A 24,734-nucleotide genomic window follows, 5' to 3' on the forward strand; every position below is an offset into this window, starting at 1 on the left:
AAGATATTTTAAAAAAAAATTAATAGATAATAATCTAAAAATCAACCTAATTAAATATAATTTGAACATATTTAAATCTTTAAAAAAAAATTATAATCATAATTATCTAAAAACTGCCCAGACTCTAATTATTCACAACTTACTTTTACTTTATTTATATTTTTAAAAAAATTATCCAAAGTCACGAATTAGTGCTAATTTAAAAATATGAGGTGAAAAAAAAAATGAAATTCTTCGAGAAACTACTCAAAATAAGAATTTATATTTCTTCATTTGGCCTTATAAGAACGAGCGAACTCTAGAATATGAATAAATAAGAAACGAGAAAGAAAGTCTGAAATCCCACACGCACTTTTCATCGGCCTTTATAGCCTTTGAAGTTCGCTCCACGATTCCTCACAGAAGATAAAAAGAGAGAGAGAGAGAGAGAGAGTTTCGTTCATAACAGAAACCACAATGGCGTCAATGAATTTATTCTCCGCCGTTTCCGCCACCTTTGACGGCCGAACTCCGAGCACCTATCTCCCCCGGCGGCGACCAATCTCCGTCCCTTTCGCCGCCTCTTCGCCGGAATCTGCTCCCGAAATAGAGCTCGAGTTCATCGCGGTACCATTTAATTATTTAATTAATCATATTCGTATATATGATCGATAATTGATATTCGACCTAGCTTAAATTAAATTGAATTAAATTGGAGTTATTGTATAATATATAGTTTGTTGGAATATGGAATGAAGAATGTGAAATTGTTGTTGCAGCCGAAAGCGGAGAGTGAGGTGGAGAAAGCGAAAGCAATGAGCGGAGAGAAGCTGTTGAGGAACATCATGTTGGATAACAAGATCGAGCTTTATGCCACATATGTACGTTTCAATCAACTACAGCCACTAACATTTTTGCACCACATTCTCAATTGCTATGTCTTTTTTTTTTTTTTTTTTTTTTTTAAATAGTTATTTACTAACACAAAAACAAAACACTTCTTGCATGCATTAAAAAAATCAAATTAATGAGTAGTTTATGAGTCGTTATTTATGAACTGTTACGTAATAGAATAAAATAAAAAAAAATAATAGGAAGTTAATTGTATAATATAATTATTTATGAACTGTTAATTAAGTAATAAAATATTCATGTAATAGTGAAGACCAAATATAGCTATTAAAAGAAGGATCATCTTTATATAATGGTATAATTAAATTATATAGCTTAAGAAGTGCTCTGGAAATATGATAAGAAAAACTATTTAACAAAAAAAAAAGTTATTTAATATTTATTTTTGAGTAATTAAATGTTTTTAATTTGTATTTTTAAAAGGAGAATGCATAGATGCAATTTTAAAGAATTCTAATTTTGGAAAAGAACAACTTTGTTTTATTGCTTATCTCTTCACAAATATATATATATATATATATATATATATATATATATATATATATATGAATAATACATTAAAATCTGTCATAAAAATTTCTAAGAATTTCTCTAAAATTCTATAAGGATCTTTCTGGAAATTTGTTTTAAAAATCACTCTAATACACCAATTGATTATGTATAAATATACCAAATATCTTACAAGATATGTCAGATAATTTGATATCTTACAAGATAAGCCAAGTTATGCCAAATGATCTCATTACCCTCCCTCAAGTTGGAACATACAAATCGTGAATGGCCTACTTATGTAAAAAGGAAGTAAATTGAGTAGAACCAAGTGTTTGGTTTGTATATCAGCTAATTGTACGGTGAGAGAGACATAAGTAGGTCCAATATTGCCTTTTATAATCTCATCCCTAACAAAATGACAGTCAATTTTAATATGTTTGATACGTTTATGGAAAATTGTACTTTTGGAAATGTGGAGAGCAACTTGGCTATTACAATGAACAAGTGTAGGTTAAGAATGTGATATACTAAGGTTGAAAAGAATTTCCTTTAACTATTTCAGCTTACGAATAGTGGCTGTCATTGAACGATATTCAACCTTAATGGATAAGTGCAAGACTGTGAGTTACTTCTTTGTTTTCCAAGAAACAGGAGAGTTGCCCAAATGAATAAGTCATCCTATGGGAGATTTGCGAGTAAGGGAACAACTTCCCCAATCTAAATCATTACCATGTAGTCAAATGTAAATCAATTTCTGCTCAAGGGCATACCTTGCCTCAAATTCCTTTTTAAGTAGTGAACTACTCACAATGCAGTTTCTCAATGTTTTTTCTCTATGTTGCTGCATGAACTAAGACAATCTATGGACATAGTAAGACAATTTTGGTCCAATAAAACGATGGTAAATGAGGCCTCCCACCAAATAACCTACATTGATCATAATGAGTACTTAATGGTTTTGCTCCTAAAGTCTTGTTTCTCTATGATATCCAAAGCATACTTTCATTGATAGAGAAAATTTTCACTAGAGGAGTGAGTCACTTCAACACCTAAGAAATATTTGAGTTTTTCTAAATCTTTTATATGGAAGCAAGTATGAAAATAATCCTTAAAGAGGTTAATAACTGCATGATCATTTAAAAAATGATGAGGTCGCCTACATAAGCCAAAACTACAAGGAACAAGTATAGTCAAAAAATGATTGTTTGAAGCCATACTCCTTTAATGCAATAGAAAATTTTGCAAACCAACAGGAGCATGCTTAAGCCCATAAAGAGACCTTTTGAGTTAATAGACCATCCTAGAGTCATGAACAGTGAAGCTAGGTGGTGGCTTCATATACGCCACCTTTTCAAGTTCCTCATTCAAGAATGGATTATGAGCATCCATCTGATGTAATTCCCAGTCCTTGGCAACTATTATCACTAACATTGTATGCATAGTCAACATTTTGACAACATGAGAAGATGTCTCGGTGGAATCAATCCCTTCCACTTGATGATTGCCAAGAATAACTAATCACACTTTAAACCTTTATATGCTCCCATCAAATTTTATGCTTTTTTTTTGTAAAGTGGGTAAGTGTGTCAACATTGCCTAACATAGGTTTCCTCCATCTACTATCCTTTGTTGCTTCAACATAAGAAACTACTTTCTTTTCCTATGAAATAAAAGCAAGAAAAACACAATGTGCTAGAGATAAATTATTACAATTCACATAATGTGATATGAGATAAGGATCACCGGAGCTTACTATTGATGGGGATGAGTGGTTGGATGAGTTCATTTTCTTTAAGTAGTGTGAGTCACAAATTCTCGTATAAGAACATATGATTGTTTTCTTTGTGTCCTCTACCCAAAAGGTTCCTCTAGTGGCACAATGTGTTAGGGGATGCATTTGTTGCATTAGAGATTATCTGTTCAACAAGTTCATCATTTGGTGCACCCCCTCTATAATCCACGACAGTTATACTTTCCACAGAATCTTGTTGAAGCTCCTCACGAGCCACCTTTCTACAAATTCATCAACATTTTGGTCACCTTGTTCTTTAGTGCATTGTCACTAGTTAAAGAGTACACTAACTCGAATAATTTAACATCTCAAAGAGGCAAAGATCTCTCATTTTCCAAATTAAACAAATTCCACCCCTTTTTAGCATACAAATACCTAATAAAAACACATTTTCTACTCTGACTTGCAAATTTATTTCCTTTCTTTCCTTGATGATGTGAATAACACAATGGTCCAAACACGCTTAAATGTTCATACATGGAATTATGTATAGGCAACATCTCGTAAAGAGTCTTTCCATTCAACTCCATGGAGGGAGTTCGGTTTATTAGATAACCTACAGCCAAAATACATTCTCCCCAAAATTCAATGGAAAGATTTCCTTGAAACTGTGGCGCTCGTGCTACATTCAAAATATGCCTATGTTTCTTCTCTACTCTCCCATTTTGTTGGGGAGTTGCAATGCAATATGTTTGAAAAATCACTCCATGATCAAGAAAATATTTTCTCATGCATGTGAACTTAGTCCTATTATCACTTCAAAATATTTTTACTTGTTTATGAAATTGCCTCTCAACTAAGGCTATCTTTTTTAAGTGTTTATGACACCACTTTTTTATAAATCAACAAATATATCAAAACAACATGTGAGTAATCATCAATAATTGTCAAGAAATAGAAAGCACCATATGTTGAAAGGGTCTTATAGTCTCCCCATAAATCACAATGGATTAATTCAAATAGCTTTATGTTCACTCAACAAAAAATTACCCCTAGTTTGTTTTGCTCTAAAACAAATATCACATGCTTTATTTATTATCACACCATCTTTATGTATACTAGATCCAAGAATTAAGTGCGCATTATGCATCGATAGATGTACCATCCGTTTATGCCATAGATCCATCAAGCTCATTCCCTTAGTCTTAGAAACCATTGCTTTTCAAATCCCTTAGAAAAAATAGAGCCCATCCATGCATTCACCCACACCAATCATCATTCTTGAAGTGCAATCCTACATAACACACAATTTATTAGTGAATTGAACAACACAATCCAATTTGTCCATTATTTGAGAGGTTGATATCAAATTGCATTGCAATTTAAGAACATAGGGTACGTTAGTGAGTTTCACACCTCCATCCAATGTAACAACTTCTTTTGTTGTGCATTGTTCATCAAGGAGTCCCATTGAGCAACTTTGAATAATATGCAAATCATGCACAATGTTTAAGCACCATGTCATGTGGTTTAAAGCTCCAGTATCAATAATCCATGTAGTGGTATTGCACTTGTCTTTCTTCTTCTCATTGCAATATGTTTGTTGACCTTTCAACAAATCCATCAACATCTATAACTACTTAGTCATTAGTTCAGTCGACTCAAAATTATCTCCTCCTGAGTAAATCATCTCAAAGTATACTCCATCATTCTTAGAGCCTTAACCTATGCTCTGATACAAATAAAAGCTCTAATTTTGGAAAACAATAATCTTGTTTTATTGTTTTTTCTCCACAAATATTTGAATATATATACACACACATGAACAATACCTCAAAATCTATCATAAAAACCTCTAAGAATCTATCTAGAAATTTGTCATGAAAATATCTAAGGATCTCTCTAGAAATTTGTCCAAAAAATTGGTCTAATACACCATTTGATTATGTATGAATATACCAAATATCTTACAAGATATGTCAAATGATCTAAAAAAATCTTACAAGATTTGGTAGGATGTGCTAGATAATCTCATTAAATTTCATAGTATTTTTAATTTTTAATGTAATTCTTTAATCAAAATTTGAATTTTGTTTTGATAATTCACCTTATAAAATTTTCTAAAACTATCTCAAACTAATCTAATGAGTTTAAGTTGAACCAAATCAATCTAATGAGTTTGGTTTGCTTTTTTGAGGGTTCGTGTCATACTCAACTGACTCGATCAAAATCCAACACTATATGGGTTGAATAACAAGTTTTGTGTTTTTAACTTGTGATCCAACTTTATTCAGTCATATACAACAATAACAACAACAATGATAATAATCTACAAGTTAGTGTTAGTGATACTCAATACAAGTTCGCTTTAAGTTTTATTTTGTATTAATGTTGACTTTGTGAGTTTAAAGAATGTATCAAATCTACAAATTTATTTTAGAATTTAGTTTGTATCATTATTTTTTTATGAGTTGAAAATATTGCATTTATAGTAAGAAATCAAGTTATTCAGATCTATTAAGAAATATTTAAAATTTTACATAAAAAATAATTATGTTGACGTAACTCGTTTGTGATTGGGTTGGGTTGGATTTCACAATAAAAATGCACAAATTTGATCCAATCTGACTCATTGAATTTTGATTGATTTGGGTAACGAATCTATTTAAACCCGACCCAATCTGACCAACTTACATCCCTATAAGTAGTAATTTGTCTAAAGACTTTCAATTCAATGGTTTAACTAAATTTAGAATAGGTTAAATTGCACTTTTGGTCTTCTATAATATAAAATATGTAATTTTGATCCCACTATTTTTAATTTTGTAATTTTAGTCCCCTAATTTTATAAAATCTATAATATAGTTCTCTTATTAAATGTTCATTTGTTGATCATTAAAATTGCAACATGATCTAACATTAAATAGATATGATAACAATTAATATTTAATAATATTCAAGCTAAAATTCACTTTTAGTCCTTATTTTTATCTCACAAATGCAATAAAATGGGATGAAAATAGAACGAGAAAAACAAGTGTAATTTGACTTAAATACTATCAAACATTAATTCTTGTGTTATCCATCTAATTTTAGATATGATGAATGTTACAATTTTAATTATTAATGAATGAATATATAGTGAGGAGACTAAAATAGTGAATTTTATAGAATTAAGGACTAAAATTTTAAAATTAAAAAATAAAAGACTAATATTACGAATTTAATATTATTAATAGATCAAAAGTGTAGTTTTGTCTATATAATATTATCCGGCATCAAAATTCCATTTGAAAAAATGATTTTGCTAATTATTATTGTAATGACAACTTTTAAAGAATTAAGTGATTTTTTTATTAAAAATATAATATTTAATACTATCAATGCATCATTGTAATTAGTTTAAATAAAAAGTTTATTAATTCATTAACCATTTTTTAACAACACCGTTTAAAAATAATAAAGATAAATTAAAATACAAACATTATGTGAATTAAAATCAAATTTCTTATCAGGATCGAGTACATATTTAAATCATATTTACATAAATGTTGCAAACTTGTTTTAGTTTTAGGGCGTGTTTGATTTTATACTGAATTCTCTATAATGTTAAAACATCACTTAACCAAATTTTAGATAAATTGTCATATATTTGATTTTTCATCGAACAATTGATTCTAAATTCAAAATGGATTTTGAGTTGAAACAGCTTTAAATATAAAAATATTTATACTGAATTTTATTAATAACTTAGATTTAATATATATATAAAAAAAAACATTGGAATCTAAATCACATTACTTCAAAATCAATTTTAATCGAAATTAATTTTACCAACAAACACTCATTCAATTTAACTGCTTCAAGAACAGGGGAAGTTGATGAACTGCGGGGGAGGTGGTAGCTGTGGAACTTGTATCGTAGAGGTACAAAATTTTATTGTTGTCATGTTAACATGTTCTTACGCATGCTTTCATTATTCATTATTATATTTTTATACAATATATTTTCTTTTCTCTGGTGACATGGCAAGTCAATTGTTTGATAATATCTTCTCAGATTTAAATGGGAATGAGAATAAGTCAAATTTTAAATAAGAATTTATAATCTAATTTATTAAAGTTTGACTTGATATGATTTATTTGATAAAAGGATCGCATATGTTTTTTTTTTTAATGTCTATTTATTTAAAAAGATTGGATTTAAACTTATAAAAATCTATTAAACTTAATAGGTCAACTAATTTATCTATAATATAAAAAAATACATATATGTATGACATTATTAATAATATAAATAAATTTGTAATACAAAAAATCAAATTATGTTTTACGTTTTCACTACATCTAAACATTTTACTTTCTTTATTCTTATGAAATTAAGATATCGAAAATAAAAATTCTTGTAATCATATTTTTACCTTCTTTTTGTCCCTTCATCTTCGTATTTGATTATTTAGAATACTTCAAATGTGATTTAAGAAATATTTAGAAAACATGGTGATGGCATCCTTACTTGCATGAACATGAGATGAGCAAAGAAAGAGGACGCCTACTCCAAGGATCAAGTTCTTCAAAGTTGGCACAAGGTTTTAGGGTGGATGATGATGGAATGAACGAAAATGGAGGTTGGGTAGAAGGTGTTTGAGGAAATGCTTGAGAAGGGTACTCTAGGGTTGGCTCACTTCATGATGATGAAGGTCATTTCTAGGGTTGTTTCTCTCAAGATGGAGATGGGAGGGAGGTGGCCGAATTAGCCAAGGATGACTAAGGAAAGATATAAAGGCACAAAAGGCTCTCTTTATATTCAATATCCAAAGTATTTACAAGGTGTGGTGCCTAGGGTATTTATAGGAGTGGGAGACATCTAGGGTTGCATTTAGGGTGCCAAATGCACACCAAATGAAACCCAAATTAACCCTAGATGCAACTTGGTGGCCAAGGATGGAATATTTGGGTTTAGTTAGGCTACATCTAGGTGCATGATAAGACCATGCAACCTTTGCCCTCCACTTGGGCCTAAGCCTTTCTAACACCAAAAATAGGTCCAATAGCCACAAAAATATGTCTAGGTTTTTGTTCCCACCCTAATCAAATACCTTAACCCAAAAAATAAAATCCTATGATATAAAGCACCCCATAATACAAGGGTAAAATGAGAAATATAAAAGAAAATAAATTTTATGACTAAGATACCTCAAAATACAAGGGTAAAATTGGAAATACAAGTAAAATAAATTCTAAGACTAAAATACCCCAAAATACAAGGGCAAAATAGGAATAAATGTTATGCTAAGAAAATCTTAGGAGCTAAGGCCCAAAAGTGGGCTCACTCCTCCTATGGTTTTTTTTTCAACACTAACCCATTCCTTTTGCCTCCTTCAATACATCACCTCTTGGACTTCTTGGCCTTAGTGTTATTCCATCATTTCCTCTCTCTTGAAAAGGATTTGACCTCAAATCAAGAGGTTCCTCATGGTGGGCATCATGACCAACAAAAACATAAAAATAAGCATTAGAGGTAATAGTATATGATAGAAATGGGAAGTGTATCCTAAGAGGAGTTCCCCTAAAAATGCTAAAAAGATTGTCTAAATTAAAAGGACTAGACTCTCTAATGCGAAAGATAGGATCCTCCCCATGGTGAAGTCTAAGTGTATAACTAAAACCTAAACAAGTAAAAAGACTAAAACTATAGCACACTAATGCATTAGTCCTAAAAACTAAAATGCCTCGTTGGAGGTACCCAATGTAGTGACCTAGGTATGTATTGGAAAATAAAGAAAACTTAACTAAAAAATTACCTAAATAGCTTTGTATTGCATAATTTGTTAGATACATATGATAAAAAGGTGTTAAGAGGAGTCTAGAAAACTCATATAATCTAAGTTTGTCTTGTAAGGAAGTAACCAAGTTAAGTTCAAATAAGTGTGAACTTCCTTCAAGATCAAAAATAGAAGATACAACACCATGAGATGTATCTAACAAACCATACAAACCAAAATTTGGGTGCTTTATGAAGGGAACTAAAGTGGAAAGAGTCTTAAAGAAGGAATGCTTATCTTCCTTGGGCACCACCAAGGAAGTAGCACAAGAAGTGGGACTAAGTGAATTCCACTTCTTCTTCACTAAATCTTGAAGTTGAGATTTTTTTCTTTAAAAAGGATTTGTTTTTGAATCTCCACTTCATGACTAGTGGCAATGTGAGAGAAAGAGTTAAGGTCTTGATGAATGAAGAGAGTATTTTCTAAATCATTTTCAATGGGAAAGTGACTTTCTTCAAGCATAAGCCCTTTGGAAGAAACATTATCCTCCTTACTCTTCTCTAAGAGTGTTGGTTGTTGTTTTTCTTGTTCTAACCACTCTTTAACCCTCCCTATACTTTTCTTCTTTCTTTTCTTTTTCTTTGCTTCTAAGTTCTTCCTCTCTTTTTGTATTTTCTTCCTCATGCATACTCTTAGGGATTCTAACCTCTTTGTATTTTTGATACCTAGTTGGGAAAACTCTAGGTTTGGATCCACTAGTTTCTCTCCCCTCAACTAATTTTGCAAGTAATTGTTTTATTTCCTCCTTATTCCTACCATTTTTTCTTTAAAATTGAGTTGCTGGAAATTTTTGGGCTGCATGATATAATGATGTTTTTCATTTTATAATCCATATGGTTTTGTCATAAGCTTGTTTCCTTTTAACTACCTTGAAAGAAATTCGAAGTTTTTATGTTTAGCCTTTGAAATGAACAAAAAATGACATGCATGCCACTTGTTTGATAAAATGGTCGTGAGTCCTTGATGTGCTTTAGAGAGTCAATCATGCATGCTAATTAGTTCTAGCATGTTCTACATTCTTAAAATATCATGTGATTAATTTCTTTGCACATACTTGCTTTAAAATTTTCGGCCACTTTGTGTATTCCTTTGTGCACTTAACATGTCTATGTATTGTTTGATGTTTTGAGTATAAAAATGCCTTTTATGTGAAAGTTCTTGTTGCTGGACATTGCACATTAAAAACCCTTAAGAAGACACTCAAAACTTGTCTCTTTAAGCCATTGTAAGTTGCTAAAAAGATACTCCAAGGACTTACTCATCAAACTAACAAACACAAGTGTAAAATCCAAGCAAAGGAGAACTATAAAATTAAAAAAAAAAAAAGAGTATTGGATGGACTTTTGGACCTCAAAACCGTGACCTAGTCCAGTGTCAAAAGAAACAAAAGAAACAAAATCAAAAGAATCAAAGACAAAAGAAAAAGGGAACCTTTGCTAGACTTGTGGAGTTTGGACCCAAAATTTTCATACCTTGGCACTTGGAGTTAATCTTGGACCATTGGACAATGCTTATTTACCTTATGAGACATTTAATCAAACACCTTAAGTGCATTATTTTCTTTTAAGCCTACTTGTTGAATTCTATTCTAGTGCCATTCTTGGACTTACTCTTTTGTGTGCTTGCCTTTTGTTAAATTGCCGTAATTTTAGTTTTTGAGTCTTTCTTTCTACTCTTAAGTTTGTCTCAACAAATCTACTTGAGTTTAGCCTTTTTAATTGTGTCTTTTAGTTAAAGTATTTACAAGGTGTGGTGCCTAGGGTATTTATAGGAGTGAGAGGCATCTAGAGTTGCATTTAGGGTGTCAAATGCACACCAAATGAAACCCAAATTAACTCTAGATGTAACTTGGTGGCCAAGGATGGAATCTTTGGGTTTAGTTAGGCTACATCTAGGTGCATGATAAGACCATGCAACCTTTGCCCTCCACTTGGGCCTAAGCCTTTCTAACACCAAAAATAGGTCCAATATCCACAAAAATATGTCTAGGTTTTTGTTCCCACCCTAATCAAATACCTTAACCCAAAAATAAAATCCTATGATCTAAAGCACCCCATAATACAAGGGTAAAATGGGAAATACAAAAGAAAATAAATCATATGACTAAGATACCTCAAAATACAAGGGTAAAATTGGAAATACAAGTAAAATAATTTCTAAGACTAAAATACACCAAAATACAAGGGCAAAATAGGAATAAATGTTATGCTAAGAAAATCTTAGGAGCTAAGGCCCAAAAGTGGGCTCACTCCTCCTATGGTTTTTTTTTCAACACTAACTCATTCCTTTTGCCTCCTTCAATACATCACCTCTTGGATTTCTTGGCCTTAGTGTTATTCCATCACATGGGTTTGCACAAATTGTACCTCAGTTAATTATTCTTTTTTAATTATTATTTTAAACTATAAATTTTAATAATAATAAAATAAACTATTTTTTATCACGTAAATTAAAAAAGACTTATCATACTAATTAAACAAAGACTCGCATATATATATATATATATATATATATATATATATATATATATATATAATTGTTGACTTGTTTAAAATTAAATATATATTGGCCTATCCAAAGTTGCTGATGCAAAATAAACTTTTAAATAGGCTAATTGCAAAATAGTTTTTTAAATAAACTAATAGGTCAAGTCAAACTAATAAAAAAAATCTAAGATAAATAATAAGTCTAGTTTAAACTTTAATTTTATAGAACAGGTATGACTTATATATTAAAAGTCTAGACTAAATTAAGATATTCTTACCCCTACTAACAATTGCTTTAAATAATATGTTAAGAATCCTTCACACAAAATACCTTAATTCTTCCATATAAACGAATTATTGGGGGTAATATTGGCTGATTTATTAATCATTTGATTAAAAATCAACTTCTCCCGCTTTATAGACAATGTTCTAAGTTCTAACTTGTAAACACACTCAAGTATAGTTATTCTTTTAATTGAAGCATGAATATGTTGTCTTAGCCAATTAATCAATGTAACATATCATAAATGTGAATCTTCACACTTGAGTTTTTCACATAACATAATATAGTTTTAGTTTTTTACAAAGTATATATACTAATTAATCTCTAACTGTAAGTATATATTGATTCTTTTGTTGCAGATTATTGAAGGAAAGGAACTTTTAAATGAAAGAACAAATACTGAACTCAAATATCTAAAGAAGGCATGTTTGCGCTCCCTTTCACACTTACACACACAAGAACATTTTCTTTGTTCAAGTCATTGCCTCAATTTTAAACTATTAAATCAGTAGTTGAATTGAATAATATTAGAATGAATGACATAATTGATTGAAAAAATCTCCTATCCTAAGCCAATGTAGAAATTTCATAATCTCTATGAAAGTCATTTGAAAACATTATTTTTTTTTTGGGTCAAGTATTCATTTGAAATCATGGTTCTTGAATTGAATGCATTTCCAGGTTATCCAATGGAATAATGTGATATAGGTGATGATGAGTGATTACCCCCTTTTTATTTTGTACTACCCCTATGAAAGGCCCTCTTAATTTTTTTGAGGGTGATATGATGTTAAGTTTTGGAACTTTCTAATCCTTTAAACTTTGGCTATTTTAAACAGAAACCCGAATCTTGGAGGCTGGCATGTCAAACTATTGTTGGAAATAAAGAAAACTCTGGCAAGGTATCTTTCAAAATAATGGTTCATTTTGCATAGCTTTTTTTTTGGTATTATATTACATGTTCTGTGTAGCGAGAGTGGTGTCACGAGTGTAAGAGTAGAGCATATACCATGATCATGATCTACTTTCTTTGGAAATTTTAAATAAAAAGTTATTTGATTTATCTTGATTGAATCTCATATTTCACAAAGTTTCAATATTTTCTGTAAATTGATCCCATTTCACTATGAATACAAGAAATTATTACCCCTGCATGAAGTGTGTTTAGATATATGGTTTGGTGATCCACTATCACCTTTGAATTCACATCAAATTGTTACAATTGATGTGAAAGTTACATACACTTGCTTTTGAAAATTCATGTTACTTTATGTTCAAAATGATTTTCAAACATGCTTGAAGTTTATGATAATACCCTCAATGATGAAGGTAATTATAGCATGGAGAATGTAAATATCCATATGCTTGTCTCTTTCCCCTTAAAGTAAACAAGATTTAATAAGTTGGGAAGATTTTTCTATTTGTATAATTTTCATAAAAAGAATAAGGCATAAAAATATTGAAACCTCAAGTTACTTTCAATATTAAAGTTTCTTTTCCTTGCCTACAATTGATCTAGAGGATTAACAATTTTTCTATGGTGGCCTTTCAGGTTGTAGTTCAAAGGATTCCTCAATGGAAGAAGTAATAGTCCATGTCAAGCAAGATCTCTTGATTCTTAAAAAGAAAAGCTCATATGATCTTCCTTGATTTATCATAAAAGCACCATTACAAATCATTGATGTTTGCATCATAAACTTATGAAAACTTTAGCTTTGGTTTTTAATGAAAACTTGTAGTTGCAAATATCTATTTCCTTTCATGTTTTGTAATGCTAACCACTTGGTTTTTGTTTTTTAGGTTAGGGTATAAACATTTGTTGTATAACAATACTATGTATGCTTTATCTAAAACAATAAGGCAATATGTAGGTTATGTGCAAAGAATGCATAAAAGAGAGAACAGAAATAGCCATTACAATTTTCATAAATGTATGAGACGTTATCTAAGAATCTTTGTTAGAGTGTAAATGGCACATTAGGATGCGCAATTTCCAAAAGATGGTGTCTTTCATAAGTAAATAGTATTTCTGTTAGTTGATAAATATAATAAAATATAATATTTTGAATACCAAAATCACATACAATATAACAATAAACTAATTACCTTAGAGACAAAAGTTTTCTATCACATAATGCAATAACAAACTTCTTGTCTTAGACAAAAGTCTCCTACTAAGAGAGTTTTTTGTCCACACAAGCACAAACTACAATCAATTTCATATTGTCTAATTACACAACCTACAATCTATATATACACATAACTTTCATCCTATAAATTCTAATAAATAAATAACCACATGTAGTTATCTTCCTTACATAATTGTCACCAAGGAGTTTTTAACTCATTTGATTTCTAAAGCGAACATTTTCTATACATAACTACCATAATTGCCTCTAACTATTGGTTCTAATCGTTTTTGCTTCCTAAAAAACCAGCTTTGTCTTTAAGGGTGAAATTAGAAAACTAATTTTGTAGTAGTAACTTTTCCTCCCAAGTTGCACTCAATGATTCCCTTATCATTTTCTTCATACACCACTTTTTAGCAATCACCTCCCCATCTTCATTTAAGGCTTCATCATTCCCTAAAATCACCATCATTGATAGCTAGAAGCACATTGATGCCGCAAGTGACACTTTTCCCCACACCTTAAAAAAGACCTTTGCATTTTTGATCAATCACTTCTTGAAATGTTAATGATGGAGCATTTTATTTTTCATGCTTACGTTATGTGTTGTCTCCCCTTGTTTATTTCCTAAAAAATGATGAATTTGAAAGAAAATTTCTATTTTGTGAATTTTCCAATGTATTCGGTCCAAAATTTTTATTTTTACCTAATCCTAGTTATTAACAATTATAGAATTGGAAACAACAAGAAGTCTCTGTCGCAACTCGAAAATTTCCGATCTCGCGACATATGGTTTAGACATCCTTTTAAAGTCTCGTTAATTAAGGAATGCCGAGACACTAGACTAATTCTTAATTAATGGTTTTGAAAATAGGTTCATGGAGTCGCTACCAATATTTTACTCAAAACATTGGAAAAAGAAAAGGTTTTTAAAGATCCAACAATGGCCTTGATAACCAGAATTGGGTTCGGGGGTCGGTTACGTGTAGGGAAGGTATTAAGCACCCCTACAGCGCCCTCAATCGGTACCATATGATGAAGTTAACATGATAAGAATTAATAAATTAAATATTGAATCCCCTTTGTTATTTATTTACATATTTAAAATTTAAATTATACGACTAACCCTAAAATATCTACATGATTGCGTTTGTTATAAATGAAATGTAGAGATAAAGATGAGAAATAAAAGATATAGAAGAAGATTAATTGAAATACCTCTTGAATGAGCTCTATTGAATCTTCAAATATGGAGAAGGTGCTTTGTGGCGACCTTTCACACTACAGTGTGCCTCACAAATCTCAAGAAATACAATAGGAGGGAGAGAAAAGATAGAGATGCAACACAAATCTCAAGAAATACAATAGAGGGGAGAGATATAGAGAATTTTCGTGCTCAAAGGAGTCTTATTCGAAATTTCTCTGGTCGCCTGGAGAACTGTGCTCGAGATTTATATTTATAGGCATCAGATGTGCGCCGAAACGGCCCGTTCTGGATTCGGTACAGCCTGTTCCGGATCTGCACGTTATGTGTTAATTTGGCACCCTAGAACGACCCGTTCTGAAATGAGAACGGCTTGTTCCAAAGGACAAATTAACACTAAATTCCCTTCCTAGAACGGCATGTTCCAAACTAGGTTTGTTAGGCCTTTTTAACCTTTTGGAACGGCCCGTTCGGGTTTAGGAACGGCTCTTTCCAGACCAAGTTTTTAAGGCCCTTTGATTGGTTTGGAACGGCCCGTTCTGGTCCGGAACGGCCCGTTCCAACCTACAATTTTTAGGCCTTTTAGGAGCCTCGGAACGGCCCGTTCCAATTCAAGAACGACCCGTTCCGAACTTGGGAACGGCCCGTTTTGGGCCACTAAAAATAGTTGATTTGGGCTTTTAGGCCCTCTGATGTCCTATCTTGTTGTTTGTATGCCCCCGGACGAAATTGGGTGTCTATAGTCTCCAATCTCTTCTCCTTTACGACTCTTCAATGGCCTCATTATAGCACTAAAATTACACATAAAAGCATGCAAATATATATATATATATATATATATATATATATATATATATATATATATATATATATATATATATATATGCACCTCTATATTCTTGTCCAATTGAATGGTTTGAACCCAAAGATTGAAGCTTGAAGATATGCAATTTTCGCCTAACATTTTGTTGCAAGCCTCTAACAATGAAACCAATGTATATTTCCTCTAACAAATTCATTTCTTAGGAAGACAAAAACTTGAAAGCTTCTATATAATCATCCATAAACCATGTTTACTTTCAAATCTTTCAATTTCCCATGGGAAAAACCTGTCTTATGTGACTGCGTGTGCTTGTTAGATTGCTTGGGGTTCTATGTTGGGCCTACTCTTTGTCACCTTAGGAAAATGGACTTATCGGCTGTCTTTCTAGGCCCTATGATGGACCTTTATATAGAAAAGGAGAGGGCTAAGAATTCTTTTTCCCGTGGAACATTTAGTTTTGGTTGAGGCTTTCTTTACCCAGTATAACTGGGCTCGAAAATTCACAGCATTGCAGCCTGACTCATCATAAGTTGGAGTGATGAATCCTGGCCCTCCTGAGCCTTGTAACAATTTTCTGATTGAATTAAGAAAATTACAAACTTGTCCCTTCCGTTTCACATTTTCGGCCAAATATATATAACTGAAATAAGATTCAAGAACGTTCTAACAACCACACAACAGTCATGCTTCGCTGATTCCTGTTCCACGCTCCTTTCACGCGCACATGATCATTCTTTAACAACTGCCTCTTAATCGCTCCCTCGCTCATAGTTTCGCGCATAAATACCTCTACCTCCTCATTTCTTTCATTTTTATTTGCTGAAGGAAACCCTTCTCTTACTAGCCTTCTCCCTTTTCTCTCTTTGCCACGGATATCTCTTTGCGATTCATAGTGATCTTCGCAATCTCGATCCTCGCAATGCTCTACGACCCGAGGGTGACTGCCATTGAAGGACTGGAATCAAGCTTCACACCTTCCACAACGGCAACTACACCGTCAACTCCATAAGAACTCCAAGAACACTCATTTTTCTCTCACACAATACTCATCCCTTCGATCTTGTCCCATCTTGGCTTCCACGAGCTAGCCATGACGACTCCTTCACTCTCTGACTTTGAGGCCACCGCTGCCTCTGCTTGGATCGGTCCTTCTACGATCTTCGTTCCATCAGATGCCTCGCTCTACACCTACTTCTCTTGCTCTTTCTCTAACCTCTTTCATGAGCGCTTCTTGGTCTCTTCACAATTTGTTATATGCGGAGACTTGCTTTTGGTACCAAGATCAAGACCTTGAGTCTAGGTTGTTGCATCATCGTCACCTCTGATTCGGTTAATAGAAAGACCAACACAATTGCTAGTGTTAAGGTCTTTCTAAGAAGGGTGGAGATCACGCAACCTGATCACTTCAACAACGACATGATGGTTATTCATGGCCTTCAAGGTTTCATCGCTCCGTTTTATTGCTCTTAATAGCTGGCTTTATGAAGAGCTGGTTCCGGGGTATACCTTTATTGAAAGAATTATACTCTCTTTTCATTAGCCTTAAGTTGAGGATTCTGACCTAGCTTGATGGCCTTTTTGTGAAGCTCTAGTCCTTTCTTCTTACTGTGCGGATAGTTCCGTGTCTCCAGCCTCTCTTGCCTACCTACCCCTAAGTCCTGTCTATAGTAGCTGGTTCGCTTCTATCTTAAATAGTAGACCGAGTAGATGATTGAAGAGCGGACTTTTTTCCAACAAATAGAGGAAGTTTTGATTCGAACAGAGATATGTCAGAATTGGCTATTGGGAAAGATAGAAGGTTAGGGCTTCAGGTTTCGAGGGCAAGGCAATTCCTTTCTTTTGGCCCATTGTGAATTTAAGAATTTGGATTCCTCATTCGATCACTTGCGCTAACGCTGATTCTCCTCTTTCCTTTCCCTGGTTCGTTAAATAGAGTAGGGGCTCTAACTTTACTTTGGCTTGAAAACGAAATGAGTTTTCATTCTGATCTACTCCAGGCTTCAGTTAGTTATAGGGGTGGTCAGTAGGTAGTTCGATTTTAGCTCTGGAGAAGCAAACTTCAATCATAAAGATTTCACTACACTAATAATTACATTTACGTCAAACATTACTATTTCTACTTCTTACTCTAACACGGATAGAGATGTAGGTCGGGATTCCCTTTCTCAAGGCAGCACTACGGCAATTCAATGAGCGAGACTTGCACTCATTAGTAGAACAATGATAGTAGTAGTGGCACTCCCCATACTTAGATGGTTTGGTGGTGGGCTCTTTCCTTCCATGGTGTGTTCTTTGGCTTTCAAGGAGGAGCTCCCTCTTTCTCCACGGTCTAGGAAGAAGGATGATGGTTGGATGTTCCTTAAGGGTGGTGGAAAAACAATGTTGAAAGGGTGGAGGTGAAGGTGGGAGAAAATGAAGGTGGGAAGGTGGAAGGTTTTTATGGTGCTCTTGGCTAGCTCTCTCCACCAAGGGATGGTGGAGGCTACTCAAGGGAACTCAAACACTCTTTAGGGTAGAGAGGAGAGGAGAATGGGCGTGAGAACCCTAGGAGACTAAGGAAGGCTTTTTGAGGCACAAGGCTCACTCAAAATGCATATATTCCAAAGTAGGTACAAGGTGGAGGGACTAGAGTACTTATAGAGAGAGAAAAGAGAATCTAGGGTTTCTTGGGAGCATTTGGCCAAAAATTTCAAGCTCAAATGCACCCTAAATGAACCCTAGATGCAGCCCAAATGAAATGGCTCTCATCTCTCCAAAAAGTCTAAAGTACCCTTAGTCCTAGAAAATGAAAGAAATGGAATTTTGACCTCACAAGTCAAGGTTAAGTCCCTAAATAAATCCTAAGACTAATTTTGCCCCATAATACAAAGGCTAAATAAAAATACAAAATAAAATCCTAATATCTAATGTACCCCAAAATACAAGTGCAAAATAGTAAAGGAAAGCAACAAGCTAAGGAGAGGGCTCAAAATCCACACACATGATGATCATGGCTTTTGGTGTGGTGTGCTCTTCATCTTTCTCTACTCTCCTAGCCATGGACCTTGTGATAGGCCCTATATGATGTCTCAAGGATGGTCCTCCATCATCCCCTCCTTCTTGAGAAGGATTTGACCTCAAATCTTCAACCTCATCCATGTTATTAGTCCCTACAAATGGCGTAAGATCATAAACATTAAAAGATGAACTAACTCCATATTTGGAGGGAAGGTCTAGGATATATGCATTGTAATTAATCCTCTTAAGGACTTGAAAAGGACCATCTCCCCTAGGGCTTAGTTTGGACTTCCTTTGAGTAGGAAATCTATCCTTCCTCAAGTGAAGCCAAACTCAATCCCCAACTTCAAAAGTCACCTTTTTCCTCCCTTTGTTGTTGTATTTGGCATATTTTTTAGTTTGTTTTTCAATTTGGCTCTTGACTTTCTCATGGTATTTTTTTATAAAGTCAACCCTAGATACTCCTTCTTTATGATACAAGGAAGTAGTATTAGGGAGTGGGAGCAAGTCAAGAGGGATAAGAGGATTAAAGCCATATACAACCTCAAAGAGGGATAAGTTAGTAGTCTTGTGCACTATTCTATTGTAGGCAAACTCTATGTGGGGGAGGCATTCATCCCAAGTTTTCTTGTTCCCTTTGAGAATGACCCTTAACAATGTGGATAAGGAACTACTCACTACTTCGGTTTGCCCATCGGTTTGTGGGTGGCAAGTAGTGGAATAAACAAGTTTTGTTCCTAGTTTTTCCCAAAGAATTTTTCAAAAATGACTAAGGAACTTAACATCCCTATCGGACACAATAGTCTTGGGTAACCCATGCAAACGGACCACCTCTTTGAAGAAAAGTTTAGCAATATAGCTAGCATCATCTACTTTGTGGCATGGTATAAAATGGGCCATTTTGCTAAAACGATCTACTACCACAAAGATAGAATCAAATCCCCTTTGGGTCCTTGGGAGACCAAGTACGAAATCCATACTAATGTCAACCCAAGGGGAGCTAGCTATAGGAAGAGGGTTGTAGAGTCCATGAGGCATCACTCTTGATTTTGCTTGAAGATAAGTGATGCACTAGAGCAATGCCTTTGAATATCTACTCTCATATGTGGCCAATAAAATTTACACTTTAAAATACTTAATGTTTTATCAACCCCAAAATGGCCCATGAGTCCTCTCTCATGAATTTCCTTAAGAAAAACCTTTCTAATGGATCCTTGGGGTATACAAAGTCTTCCCATTTTAAAAAGGTACCCCTTAAGAAGATAAAACCCATCAAAAGGCTTTTGGAGTTATTTGGTGAAGGTGGATTGGAAATCTTGATCATTCTCATACAATTCCTTTATATTATCAAACCCAAAAATTTGAGACCCCAAGGAAAAGAGTAATGAGTGTCTTCTAGATAGAGCATCCGCCACCACATTATTCTTTCCCTTCTTATATTTGATAATGTAAGGGAATTGCTCAAGATATTCGACCCACTTAGCATGTCTCTTGTTCAACTTCCCTTGCCCTATAATGTACTTAAGTGACTCATGATCGGTGTGTATGATAAACTCTCTAGTCACTAAGTAATGTTCCCAAACTTGGAGGGCTCTAATAAGGGCATAAAGCTCTTTGTCATAGGTGGGATAATTCAAGGTGGCCCCATGAAGTTTTTCATTAAAGTAAGCAATGGGGTGGCCTCCTTGAAGTAACACGACACCTATGCCAAAACTGGATGCATCACATTCTAGCTCAAAGGTTTGAGCAAAGTTTGGGAGAGCTAGTATGGGTGCATGGGTAAGCTTTTCCTTAAGATCATGGAAAGATTTTTCTTGGGCTTCACCCCAAATGAAAGGAACATCTTTCTTAACAAGCTCATTAAGAGGGGATGTAAGTGTGGAGAAGTCTTTGAAAAATCTTCTATAGAAGCTTGCTAAACCATGGAAGCTCCTCACATCTCCCACACTTTTTGGGGTGGGCCAATCTTAGATGGCTTTTATTTTCTTAGGGTCAACTTGCACTCCCTCTTTTCCAACTATAAAACCCAAAAAGTTCACATTTTCTTTATAAAAAATGAATTTCTCTAAGTTGGCATAGAGGTGATTGTCCCTAAGAATTATTAACATTTCTCTTAGATGTCCAAGATGCTCATTTAAGGATTTGCTAAAAATTAAAATGTCATCAAAATAGAAAACTACTAATTTTCCTATACAATCCCTAAGTACATGATTCATGAGACGCACGAAGGTGCTAGGGGCATTGGTGAGACCAAAAGGCATCACTAACCATTCATACAAACCAAACTTGGTTTTAAAAGCGATTTTCGATTCATCACCCTCTTTGATTCTAATTTGGTGATAACCACTCTTAAAATTAATTTTGGAGAATATGATGGCCCCATGTAATTCATCCAACATATCATCTAACCTAGGGATTGGGTGCCTATATTTTATGGTGATGTTGTTGATGGCTCTACAATCCATGAACATGCTCCATTTGACATCCTTTTTAGGCACCAAAAGAATGGGAACAACACAAGGACTAAGGCTCTTTTGAACCCAAACCTTTTTCAGCAAGTCCTCAACTTGAGTTTCTATCTCTTTGGTTTCTTGGGGATTAGTCCTATAGGCATGCCTATTTTGTTGGCTTGCACCCGGAATGAGGTCTATTTGATGCTCTATTCCCCTCAAAGGTGGAAATCCACTTGAAACCTCTTGGGGAAATAGGTCATTAAATTCTTTCAAAAGTGTTTGTACCTCTTGAGGTAGAGACTCAATTTCATGACTAGTGGTAGTGAGTGTCTCTTTGAAACAAAGGAGGTATAAAGGTTGTTCAAGCAAGAGCGTTTTATTAATATCATTTTTGATAGATAAGTGACTCTTGTGAACAAGTTCTTTAGAGGGGAAACTTGCCTCTAAACTTGATACTTCCTTTCCCTTTTCTTTAGTCCATGAAAGAGGACCTTTTTTTATCTTTTTTTGATTTTTGCTTTTGTTTTCCTTATTTTTCCTCTTTTCCCTCTTAGCTTTCATTTTGATTTGATCCTCACTCACTTGAGAAGGTGATAGAGGACACAAAATGATTTTTCTTCCCAAAGTGTTGGAAACTTATCTTATTGGTGAGGCCATCATGGATGGTTTTCTTATCAAATTGCCAAGGCCTCCCAAGCAAAACATGACTAGCCTTTGTTGAGATTTCCGTTGAAACACTTTTGTTAATATTTGTAAATTCGTTTAATTCTATCAACGGTCTCAAACACGGAAAGTATACCGGCCGTTCAAGTAGTAAAAATATCGTATCCACAGGGATTAGAAGGTAAAATAAGCATTTATTGACTATTCGTGACTAAAGAATAATTCCAATTTCATAGTTTGTCATGTGAATTCAAAGTTGTGACTGTTGGAATGAAAACTATAAATAAATATTGGTTTGTGAGTGAAAAAAGATAGAAATGGTATAATGGTTTTGTGAGGTTGTGGGGGTCAGATTTCACCAAACGTTACACTAATGAATCCTTAATCTCTTGTTACATACATTGCTTAGTCAACCCATACGTTTACTCAAACCTAATCCCTTAGAGAAAGAGCCTAGGTGCGGATATTGAATATCAATCCCTTGAGTACCCAATACCTACACCCGCATTACCGATTAGGGTTTAAGACTACTAATGGGTCAAGCTCTATCCCTAGATACAATCTCCACTAGGCATATGTTCCAGAATTAGTTTCAATGGTATTTCCCAATACTCAATGGAACCTTAAATCATGCAAAGGGTGATTAATCCAAAGCAAGCATTAAGCGTAGAAACGTACACAACAAAGAATGAAACAATACATATATATATCATTAAAAACGTAAGGATTACAATAGAGTACGTTGGTTACATCTAACCCCACAAAAATGAGTGGAACCAGTCAACAATGAGGGTAAATACAAAATAGAGATGAAGGGGAAAGTGAAGAACCGAAGGAAAGATCCACACACGAACGTTCCAAAGCTCTGAGAATTCCTTCTACAGCTCCAAGGAGGCGCCCCTGCGTGAATAAGGGAGAAAACCCTCGAAAATGGCTTCAAATACGAGCTTGGGGAGATTAGATTAGGGTTCCGCGCCCGGCGCATAAGTCTTCGCGCCCGGCGCAGGGTCTTTTGAGCACTCTCTGCCTCAGTGTAAGCACGGCGCAATTTCCTTTTACGCCCGGCGCAATGTGTTCCAAAGAGTTCAAGGTACTCTCGGTCTCGATCGCGCCCGGCGGAGGTAGTCTCGCGCCCGGCGCAGGCGTGACTTTCAGAGGTGGAACACTCTGTTCTTATCAAGCCCGACGTGGGTCATATTGCGCCCGGCGCAGCCACTCTGCTCTGCTCCCTACTCCTTAGATTTCCAATCCTAAGGTCTTCCATCCTCAATTCACTAGCTCAATACCTGCACAAAAAATGAGGTGTATTAAGGTATTGTTAGCTAAATATGGGTTAGTTATATCTGCACAAAAAGTGAATCAAAAAGGGGACAATTGTCTTGCAATGGTGCAAAGGATGAGTGGATTAATTCACTAAGTCTCAACCAAAAAGAGGTATAATTGAGACTTAACAGCCTTCAATGGCACTATATCACACAAAACTTCATCTTTATATTTTCCAATGAAGATTGGTATGTTTGTTTGTTGGTTGACTACAATTCCTCCTTCCTCATTAATCCATTGCAACTTATAAGGTCTAGGATGGGGTATTGTAGTTAAGGCTAACTTCTCAACCAATCTAGTGCTACAACAATTGCAACTAGACCCAATATCCACAATGAGAGAACAAGTATTTTATAAAACCTTGCATCTTGTGTGAAATAAGTTCTCCCTTTGAGATTGGTCAATATCACTAGTTTGGTTGTTAAGAAGCCTCCTAACCATGAGTAAGTCTCCAGTACAAGGTAAGATTTCTTCTTTCAAATCTATGGCTTCATCTTCACTACTTGAAGTAGATGAAGAAGAAGTAGCTTCATCAAGGCTACTATAATGGTCTTGGCCTCTTAAAATCATGGTTTTCTTTGTGGGACATTGAGAAGCAATATGTTCCCTCCCAAGACACTTGAAGCACTTGATATCACTTGATATAGAAGGAGCTTTAAGAAAAGATTTTCCTTTTTCTTGGTCTTTTTCTTTTTCTTTGAAATAAGGTTTGGAAAAGGATCCCTTCTTCTTGAAATTCTTGTAATAAGAGGGAGTGGAGTCCTTTCTAAAACTTTTCCTTTTGAGTTGATGCTCTACTCTTGAACAAAGTTGAACAAGTTCATTTAAATCACTATAAGGCAAAAGTTTAACTTTGTCTCTTATTTCAAGATTGAGACCACTTTTGAAATCTAGAAATGATGGTTCTCTCTTCTTCCCTTATCCCAGCCCTCATCACGAGTAACTCCATTTGTTGCCTATATTCCTCCACACTTGATGACCCTTGTTTTAACCTTTGAAGCTTATCCATAAGCTCACAGTCATAGTATGGGGGAATATGCCTCCTTCTTAAGGCACTACGGAGTTCATTACAATATTATATTGGGGCTTATGATGCAATCTTCTTTCTTTTTCCAAGGAGGTCCACCAATACATAGCATGCCCTTGGAAGCTAAAGGTTGCCAAAGAAACCTTTTTCTCCTCACTTATTCCATGGCAAGAAAAAAGTTGTTCAACTTCCATTTCCCAATCTAAATATGTTTCAACATTGTCTTTGCCATGAAATGAGGGAAGAGTAATATTGGGTTCCTTATTGGAAGACTCCCTTGATCTTTGTGTTCTTGGTGGCCTTTAATAGTAATCATCATTGTGATGACTACTATATTGGCTATCACTTGGGGAGGGGGGTTTGTAGGGTGTTGACTACCCTCACTTTCACTTCTAGGGGTTCTTACC

At 34.2% G+C, this 24,734-nt stretch overlaps 1 protein-coding gene across 2 annotated transcripts; it reads left to right on the forward strand.

The window, feature by feature from the left end:
- The first annotated feature begins 287 nt into the window (after positions 1 to 287).
- LOC109806411 (2Fe-2S ferredoxin-like superfamily protein) lies at positions 288 to 13,660 on the forward strand. 2 transcript variants are annotated; one of them, XM_020368802.3, is made up of 6 exons: positions 292 to 606; positions 759 to 860; positions 6,988 to 7,041; positions 12,068 to 12,130; positions 12,548 to 12,610; positions 13,261 to 13,660. In XM_020368802.3, exons 1-6 carry the CDS (start codon positions 457 to 459, stop codon positions 13,294 to 13,296), a joined length of 468 nt encoding a protein of 155 aa, XP_020224391.1. In that variant the 5' UTR covers positions 292 to 456; the 3' UTR covers positions 13,297 to 13,660. The 2 variants fall into 2 exon arrangements, with proteins under 2 accessions (XP_020224392.1, XP_020224391.1); XM_020368803.3 differs by lacking the exon at positions 12,068 to 12,130 and having other exon boundaries at positions 288 to 606.
- Positions 13,661 to 24,734: the final 11,074 nt, after the last annotated feature.

This window comes from Cajanus cajan, chromosome 9, assembly GCF_000230855.2.
Source record: "Cajanus cajan strain Asha chromosome 9, NIPB_CcT2T_4, whole genome shotgun sequence".
Classification (NCBI taxonomy): domain Eukaryota; kingdom Viridiplantae; phylum Streptophyta; class Magnoliopsida; order Fabales; family Fabaceae; genus Cajanus; species Cajanus cajan.

What these genes read in the sequence shown, in the direction of transcription:
- LOC109806411 (XM_020368802.3), top strand. Translation starts at nt 457, where the DNA reads ATGGCGTCAATGAATTTATTCTCCGCCGTTTCCGCCACCTTTGACGGC. An exon ending in GTGGAACTTGTATCGTAGAG is followed by an intron (nt 7,042 to 12,067) that starts GTACAAAATTTT and finishes CTTTTGTTGCAG; the next exon opens with ATTATTGAAGGAAAGGAACT. An exon ending in ATAAAGAAAACTCTGGCAAG is followed by an intron (nt 12,611 to 13,260) that starts GTATCTTTCAAA and finishes GTGGCCTTTCAG; the next exon opens with GTTGTAGTTCAAAGGATTCC.